The sequence below is a fragment of the Chenopodium album genome, chromosome 18 (assembly GCF_948465745.1).
Source record: "Chenopodium album chromosome 18, dcCheAlbu1.1, whole genome shotgun sequence".
NCBI classification, from domain to species: Eukaryota; Viridiplantae; Streptophyta; class Magnoliopsida; order Caryophyllales; family Amaranthaceae; genus Chenopodium; species Chenopodium album.
Window position 1 is genome coordinate 4,517,584 of NC_137851.1, and position 9,595 is coordinate 4,527,178.

The window sequence follows — 9,595 nt, forward strand, 5'->3', positions numbered from 1 at the left end:
ACATAAAGAACGATAAAGGAAGGAGTTTATGAGAGGAGTGAGTGTGACCTATAATTTTCAAAGAAAGAGCAGGCAAACAAGGCTAAGGGAAGGGAGGAAGAGAGGATTTAGGACAACAAAGGAAGGAAAGATGAGTAACACTTCAAGAGACCATTTATAGTGTTTAATCGTAGAAGAGACACAACGGCTACAAAGAAGAAAAATAAGAGAAATTAGGAATGAAAATAAATTAAGATGAAAAACAATGAGGGGGTTTAAGGAAGGAGAAAGATATGAAGAACCCTTAAATTATAAGGCTATTTTTAGAATTTTAGGGCATGTTCTCATTGACTGAACTCATCTGAGCTAGAGAACAGGCCCTTATTAAGGAAGAGATAAATAGAACTTTTTTAAAAGATTCTAAATCCTAAAAAACCGTATAAGTTAAGTGTAAAAATGTAAAGGGAGAGGATAGTAAAGAGGTTGAACACAAGTAAAGATTGACTTTATAAATTTTGCTAAATCATAAGTTAGGGAAGGAGGGAGAGATGGAAGGAAGGAGAAAGAGAGTGAGATAGAGATGGTTACTTAATTGCCTATTTTATGTGCTCAATTAACAACATTGATGTGATACTTTGTATAGAAAGTCAAAATGATTAATAACACATTTAGAACAAAAAAAATTCAAGTAAAAAGTGATTTGAATAACCATACATACATATAGCGAGAGAGAGAGACTTATGTGATTTATTTTAATTCATTTGAAGCAAAACTCTTAAATTCGATTCTAATTCATAATAATTATTTTAATTCGTTTAAAGCAAATTCTTAAATTCGATTCTAATTTATAATATAACTATTTTTGGCACCAAAACGTTTAACACCCCATTAAATTTCGAATAAACAATGACTTCCAACACCTTTGAAACCATGAGTAATTACTTATTTAATGTGCTAATCAACAACACTACATTAATTCATTAGCAAAACAATCTATTCCATCAAATTTCATATTTGTACAACGGTAACAAATATACCTGACTCTGTTACCAAAACAAATTTATAATAATCTACACATACATCAACGACTAATTCATATTAATCACTGAGTATAGATCACCAAATTGAGGGATCGCTCGCGTACCGAGTAATTCACCATATAAGGGGATTGAGCGCTCTCATCTTTTCCCTCCGTAACATTACTTATTTGTTTACTTATAACAAGTTATGTGTATTACTTCCCATCATTACTTAATTTGGTTTAATACACTCTAAAATGCTACATGTTATGCAAAATCCGTATAATTTAAACACAATTATTTGACATTACATTATAAATTGCTCCAATTTTAGTTGAAGCATTAGTTTTGTGCACTTATTTATTAACTATAGCTAAAGTGATCATTATACATTGACCAATCAAAGCAAAAGAAAATCAACAATCAAAATGCGACAATTACATTAACAAATAAATAACGACTAATTACACACTAATCACGGAGGCGAAATCACCAAATTGGGGGACCGCGCGCGTAGCGCGCGGGCCAACAACTAGTAATTAAGAAAAAAAAAAAATCCTACTATCCATACAATTATTAATTACTCAAAAAAAAAAAAAAAAAAAAAAAAAAAGTCAAGAAAATCCTATAAAATGAATCTTCAACCCAAAGAGAAATAGAGTCCTTAATTTTCCAAACATCGAAAGAGACATATAGGGTTTGTCTCCCTCATCCCATTTTTCTCCGCAAAACAAAATTCACAAATCCAGAAAATCAAAAAATCAATTCAATCAATCAATCAACGATCTTTTTCTCTCACTCTCTCTCCTCGCTTCGAGTGTTCGATAGTAGCGAACAACAATGGCGGCCGAAGCTTCTAGATCTGCTGCTACTGGTTCCGCAGATTCTTATCTCGGCAGTTTGATTAGCTTAACTTCCAAGTCTGAAATCCGATACGAAGGCATTCTCTTCAATATCAATACCGATGAAGCTAGCATCGGTCTTCGCAATGGTATTTAACTCTTATTTTCTTGCGTTTTTTTCTTCGATTTTTTAGGTTTTTTTTTGGCTGTGATTTTCATTTGTTTTTGTTGAACTGATTGATTGTTAGTTGGTCAGGTTTTGTTTATTTGATGTTAGGGTTAAGGATGAATATTTTGATATTGAGGTCGAATGCTAGGATTTGATGAAATGTTATAGGACATGAGTTCTTTGTACTTGAGGAAATTTGAAGATGTAGATTTTTTTTTTTTTTAATTTTTGTGTTTCTGTTCTTTGTTAAGATTTTCAAGTGTTAAATGTTACGATTACATATTTTGGAAAGTTTGATTATTTGGATTTGTTGTTCGATGGTTGCGCCTCTAATTTGAAGGATAAATTTCTTTTGTTATAAGGTCCAAGTCTCCGAGGCTTACTCGAGAGGCATTCCAACTATTCCGGTCTAATATGGCATATGCTTTGGTTTAGGTGGAACTTTTGACAGAGCTTAGCTTAACTGGTTTTTATTTGGATTAAAATAATAATAGATTAGAAAGGAAAGGAAAGGAAGGGGAGGGGAGGGAAAGATTGGAAGAGAAGTTGTTTGGTCAGTTTGAAAGGAGAGAAAGGAGGAGAGAGAAAGGGAAGGAAGGTAGCGATGTTAGTTGGTTAAAATGGTTGGAAAAATGGTTGGAAATCTTGGAATTGAAAGAATTTGAAGAAATTTAGTGAATTTAAGTTATTAGCTTTCTTTCCATAAGAAAATGCATCAGTTTGGGAAGAAATTGAAGTTATTATAAAGATTACCTGTTTGCCGCTCTCTTATTTTCATCTTGCTCCATACAATTGATGAAACCATAAGCTGAAGCTAGAAAGTGGCTTCCTTTCCATGCCTTTCCTTACCATAGCTCCTGATGAAATGATTTAGAGGCTGCTCTTTACACAAGTTGTTTAGTTAGCACCTTTGAAAGGCTTGTGAATTGCTCACCTATTGAATCCAGATGGGGCTTTCTCCTAGGTTTATTTCCATTTTAAAATTAATTATGACCTGACACTGAAATTTCCATGTTTTTAAAAAGAAAAAGATGGAGGGTTTTTCTCTACTTTACCGTGATTTTAGATGTCCCGGGCTCTTGGCTGTTTGTATCTTTGGTTTGACAGAGTAGTTAGTTGCTTCTGCATCATTTTGCGTTTCGTTGCTTTTCTGTCTTCTCACTCCTCATGTCCGTTATAACAACCTATTGGCCCAGTAGGGATGTTACGTAGTAGAGTTGTAGATCATGTGTTGGTTAAAGTTTGCTATATATTGTAGGCTTGTGCTTTAATTTAACAATTGATTCCTCTCAACATGCTTTAAAGTTGATGCTTCTTCAAAGGTAATGCGGTGTGATTTTAGACTTGAAGGATTTGTTTAATTGGATGACTCTGGTGATAAGTAGAAGTAAGAAGTTCTCTCTGAGATGTCGAGCAAAATAGTGATGTCATGTGACTGTCCATGTCCACCTGTTTTATCGTTGGTTATATATCTGTTTTCTCTGGGATTGCGTAAAACTACCTAAGTTTGAATTTTTTATGCTGCATTTCTTCTTAGTTACCAAACGAAAAATGATTTAATAAAGTTTATTGGAGGAAGTAGTTGGAGATTTAGAATTTTCTGCTTACAAGTAATTTTGTTCACTGAAATTATTGTCAAAAATATGGACATTTTTCTCATGTCTATCAGCTGCAATGCCTGCAAATTGCAACATGGTAAATTAAAGTTGCTCATCTTCTTGTTGAGATGTCTTCAATAAATAGACAGATATTTTTGCAAAATGTGCTTCATCTTGGTATGTTACTCATTAATTTGGTACGGTTTCTTTTCGAAAAGTTGTCCAATGCATAGTTGGAGTTCATTTTAGAATGTAGTTATTTCTTTCTCACCTTCTACTCTGAAGAGTATTACTTGCTTCTTAGTGCTTAACAGAAGTTTATCATTGCTTGAAAAATTAAGATCCTGATGATGATTATTTTTGCAGTTCAATCTTTTGGAACAGAAGGTCGCAGAAAGGATGGTCAACAAGTTCCTGCGAGTGACAAAGTTTATGAATATATAGTATTTAGAGGAAGTGATATCAAGGTAAACTTAACCTTGCTTGAAACTTGAAACTCTTGGACGGGAAACTTTTCTATTATTTTGTAAACAACAAGTTTCAACCTAATTATTGTCTTTCAACCTCATAGTATGTTATATAATATATACCGTGTTATTTTTTGCTGCTTTCTGAGTGTCGGAGTTTGTAAGTATGATATATCGATATGTGCCATCTTATAGTCATGATCCATTGACTATATTGCACTTCATTTACCTACAACTTGTATTGCAAAGATTTTTCCTTTTTGGTGCCTGGTATTAAGTAACACATACATTAAGTTGTCATTTCCTTCAGTTAAGTCGTCTTTTACAGAATGGAATCAGTGTATAGTTTATTCTCCAATGTTGTACTCTAGAAACACATTTTGTAGAAGAATTTTTTTGGCACCTTAATTTCCCCTCAGCTCATCGTCCTTGCACCATACCATTTGTAATTTTGTACTTTTTTTTTATAAATATTGTTGGAAAGATTTTCGAAGATATTATTGTAAAGCTGAATAAATTTACAATTTTTTTTCCTTTTCATACAGGACTTGCAGGTCAAATCTTCCCCACCCGTACAGACTGCTCCGCCAGTTCATAGTGATCCAGCTATCATACAGGTAATTGGTCAATACAATCTAATAGAAGTCCAAGCGCAAGTAATCTCAGGTCATATTTTAATGAAGTAGGAACTATGTCAAGATATCTCTTTATAAGCTTTAATCAATTATTGTGTTTTAGATTAAGAAGAGGAGTATGTTGGGTTAATGGTTGACATTTATTTGTGAATCTTCTTGTCTCTTAATACTAAGTTAACGCTATTTTTGCTTGTTTTCTCAGTTTTATCTAATTAGAAATCTTCAATGTAGATATATTATGTATTATGTGCAATATCGTAGTTTCCTGTGGGTTATCTTTGCTTAAGTGATCTGGTGAAAGGTGTTCCTTGGTATCTGGATCTTTTTTGGATTGTCTTGATATCTGTTCATCATCCTGCTGTCAGTTTCTTCAACCAAATTGCTTCTGATGCTGAGATTCCTGTTAAATACGAGAATGATTTCTGGATGACATCTCATTTTGCACCTTTTGATCTTTTATTACTATTTTCCAAATTTGCATGGCTGTCAAATGATGGCACTACATTGACATCTACTCCATGCAATTCAATTGAAAAATCGATATTTCCTTGTACTGAAATTTGAGCATGCACATATTTAAATTGTTAGTTCCATGCAATTCAATTGAAAACTAGATTTTTCCTTATACTGAAATTTGAGCATGCACATACTTAAAATGGCACACACTATGAATAATATTTTCTTCATTTTCTTCCTTGGGACAGTCTCACTATACCACTCCAACTGCATCTTCAAGTATTCCTACTGCTTCTGTTCCTTCTGCTGCTGGATCCTTGTCAGATTTTAGTAACCAAATGTCACAGCCTGGAGTTCCAATAACTACATATCAGAACAGTGTCCCCATGTATCCACCTGGAGGAATTTTGGCTCAATGGAATCCTTCAAATCCACCCACAACTAATGTCAATGGTATCTCTGTACCGCTGTATTATCAAGGATATTATGGACCCTCAGGCTCCCAACAGGCACAACAACAGCCATTGCTTCGACCTGTTCAAGGTTTTTCAATGCCACCCTCAATGCAGCCTCTACCCACTGGAGCTCAACAACCCATTCAGTATCCGACCATGAATTCATCTCTACCCACTGGAGCTTCCAACATACCAGTTTCGCAATCCGCAGACTTTCCCCCTCTGTTGCTACAGCCTATTGTTAGCAGCACTCTGTCTATGCAATCCAATGTGCTTCCTGATCAGTCTTCTGCGGTAGCTCAAGACTCCTCAACTAATAGGATGCCCTCCTTGGTTCCAGCTCAAGCTGTATCATCCCAGAGTACTAACTCGCCTCTGGTGCCACCTGTCATATCTAATGTGTTGGATAAAAGCACTATTGGACCGTTGATCCCTAATCAGGCAAAACCTATGTCTACTACTACTATGCCCTTCAACAGCTTTTCTGAATCCCTATCTGCTGCTGGAGGGAAGTCCACTTCACCTGCACTGGTGACTCCAGGCCAATTTTTACAACCTGGATCCACCGTATCCCAGAGTGCACAAACGGAGCAGAAGGATGTTGAAGTGGTTCAGGTACCTGCTTTGGTGTCATCACCACAACCATCTACGATTTCATCAACAGCAGTGAATGCTCCAGGAACAGCAGAAGCTCAGGCACCACTTTTGCCGCTTCCCTCAGCATCAAATTCGAAGGTACGTTTTTGATGTTCTGTTTCTCTCACCGCTGTTCATAATTTTCTTTTACTTGTTTCGTTCTTATCATTAGCGGCAGAGTAGTCTCTATATTGCTTAAAAAGTGCTTGTGATTTGTATGCAAACTTGCTAATGCTTTAGCTGCTCAATGCCTCTTTTTCTATAGGTAAATGGGTTTCCTTCTCAAACTCGTTATGTCAATCGGGGTGGCCGTGGAGGAAGAAGAGGAGGAAATGAGGTAATGCTTACCTCTTACAGCACTTACAATGCATTTTGTTTTTGAATCCTACTTGAGTGAAGGTGGTCATATTCTGTATGCTTGTTTAACACTTCACCTTTTGTCTTTTGAGAAATCGAAATATGTGTGTAAAGTCTGGAAATTATATCTTTGTTTCCTCCTTAGGAAGTTTTTCAACTACCGTTGCTGTGCTGTGTGCCTTCCACTTTGAATTCTTGTGATGTGTCTTAGGCTATGTTTAGTACACCTCATCAGAATCTGATTTGATATGATCTCTGTATTTGACTTGACCTTATATATACCCTAATCCTTAACATTAAATATTATCTAATGAGATGTCATTAGGTTTGTATCTATGTGTACTTTCCAAATATCTGTAATTTGATGATTTATTAATTCCACTGGTCTGATTATTTCTTAATTAAGCATATATAAATAAGCAGAATTGAACATAGCCTTGGCTGTAAATTGGTAGTGTAACTCCATTGTCGGGATGGCTCAGTCAGAAAGTTAAATTTAGGAAAAATTAATTGGAATATTCCCCCATGATTTGCCACCAAATCATATTAAACCCAACTATTAATGTGTACATGTTAAATGACTTTAATCCCAGTTTTGTTCTTATTTAGCCAGTGCAGTTGGATTTATCCTGTATGCTTTTAGACTTTTAGTAGTTACATTTATTAATTTTTTATCATGTGATGGTTCAGTAGAGAGATTATCTTGTAATTTTTCTCTAAAGTAATTGAAAAGAATGGCTATTACTAAGTTTTTGGGCACTATTAATTTAATAGTTGATGTATGATCTTTTTGCTTTGAAATTTTCTCTTCCCTCATCAAATGTATGTTTTATTCTTTACTAATATTATCCTGCCTTTCCTAGCTCCTATACCCAATTAAGGTGAGAAAAGCAAGCAAGATAGCTAATTATTCAAAAGCTTTGTAAATTGACTGCCATTCTTTGCCTGCTCTTGCAGTTTTCTCGTCCTGTGGCCAACTTCACTGAAGACTTTGATTTCGAGGCAATGAATGAGAAATTCAAGAAAGATGAGGTATGGGGGCATCTGGGTAAGAATAAAGCCAAGGCTGATGATGGGTTAGAGTATCAAGATGAAGATGATGTTGATGTGCTACAAAATGATTCAAAGGTGCTTTATCTCCCAATGTCGTATTTTATTCTGTTTTCCTTCTATGACTAATATCGAGTTCTGATGTCTTGACTAATTTTTGTGATGTAGCCTGTTTATAAGAAGGACGATTTCTTTGACACCTTGTCTTGCAATGCCCTTGATCGCGAATCTCGTAATGGAAGGACTCGGTTTTCTGATCAAATGAGGCTAGATACTGAGGTATGGATCTTGTCCTTTTTGTTTATTGCCCTTTTTGTTTATAGTCGTACAATGATCATATTGCTGAGTACAGTTATGTAAAACATGAGGGGTGGAGGGTGGGGTGTATATGATCTATATTGTATAGTATGTATTGGTTGGGGCTTGTAGGGAAGCATATATCTGGACCTTCCCAAACCTTGGCAGATCATTGTTGGGTGGTGTTAGTCCTTTGGATACTCCCCAGCTTTTTAAATTGCTTGAGGTTGATGTATTTGTATAATTCATATGCTTGTGGCTGTTTTGCTGGACGACTAGGTTTTCGTTTTTCTTTTCCTTCTCTGATGCAGAGTTCTACTTCTAATTGTAATCTTGGTGTTCATCCATGCAGACGTTTGGCAATTTCCCAAGAAACAGGGGATTTCGAGGTGGGCGAGGACCCGGTGGTGGAAGATCACGAGGTGGTTATTACGGGAGGGGTTATGGCTACGGTTATGTTGGAAGGGGGCGGGGGCAAGGGCAGGGGCAGGGGGAGGGGCAGGGGCAGGGGCAGGGATATGGGAATAACGTGTACCGTGCCATGTAGTTGGCACACTGACAATATCCTAGTGATGCAAAAGCTAAGGTTTGCTGATCTCGTTTGTGGTTATAGTGGTTTGGCTTGTTTATAGAGAGACCCCAAGACCAAGATTTAGAGGTTTGGCAATAGGTCGTAATTAGGTTAAACCCAATATCCTTGTTTGGCAGATTGAAGAATACTTGCCTTAATTGTTGGTATTCTGGCATAGGATTCACAATCTCTTGCTTCTTTAAGAGTAATGAGCTGAGCAATTAATGGGCACATATCGCTCACATCTTATGTATTCTGTTTAGTTTGAGGTAGGTTCTATGTAACTCCTGGCAAAAGTTGGCGGTGGCTTCAGCAGCAGATGATATTAGTATCTGCTGCAGTAGAATAAAGCTAAGTTATGCGTTTATGCTGGCAATGAATTATGTTACTTGTACTCTGTAGTTTGCAGTTGTCACTGACATGTTCTTGGAGTAAATTGAGTAATTGTGAACTAGATCTTGAGTACATTTGTCGAGGGAGCAATTTGATGACCATTGCTTTGGTATTGTATTTCTGTGTTTCAAACAAGTTTGCATTTATAAGTGTTTTACGAGTTTCCAATTTATCAGTTTTGGTGTTGGCTAGTGTCAAAGACAATTCAATAATTCACAATATCACCGTCTCCTATTTTGAGATTCATACCACTCTTTCTCTTCATCGTTTTGAGTTTCGACCTTTGAAATTCAAGCTCTTCTTTATCTACACTGTTCAATTACATGTATTCAACCTCGTCGAGCTAGTAACTTATGTGGGTGTTAGTGTGTCACATATTCTTATCAACAATTGGTAAAAAAGGATTAAACATCTTCACATTCGATGGAAAGACTAAAACGACGAAGAACATTAATGAAAATAAATAAAATCTAGAAGTGGCAAATGTCGTTCAAGTCTTTCGCTATACCAATTTTGACTAACACTTTGTTTACGAGTAATCATTTGGGAAGATTCTTCAGTTTATTTACTAGTTAAATGTACAAAATAGATTAGACCATCTTCAATGGTGAGATTCAAGTGAGTATTTTTAGGAGAGAGTATTTTTTGCAATGTATACCAATAAGTTGGTA

The 9,595-nt window shown here is 35.8% G+C and overlaps 1 protein-coding gene across 1 annotated transcript; it reads left to right on the forward strand.

Moving 5' to 3' along the window:
* The first annotated feature begins 1,674 nt into the window (after positions 1-1,674).
* Positions 1,675-9,099, forward strand: LOC145592774 (protein decapping 5-like). The gene is made up of 8 exons (XM_081649284.1): positions 1,675-1,989; positions 3,974-4,074; positions 4,620-4,691; positions 5,414-6,355; positions 6,522-6,593; positions 7,571-7,741; positions 7,832-7,942; positions 8,313-9,099. The coding sequence occupies exons 1-8, from the start codon at positions 1,839-1,841 to the stop codon at positions 8,505-8,507; spliced, it is 1,815 nt and encodes a 604-aa protein (XP_081505410.1). The 5' UTR covers positions 1,675-1,838; the 3' UTR covers positions 8,508-9,099.
* Positions 9,100-9,595: the final 496 nt, after the last annotated feature.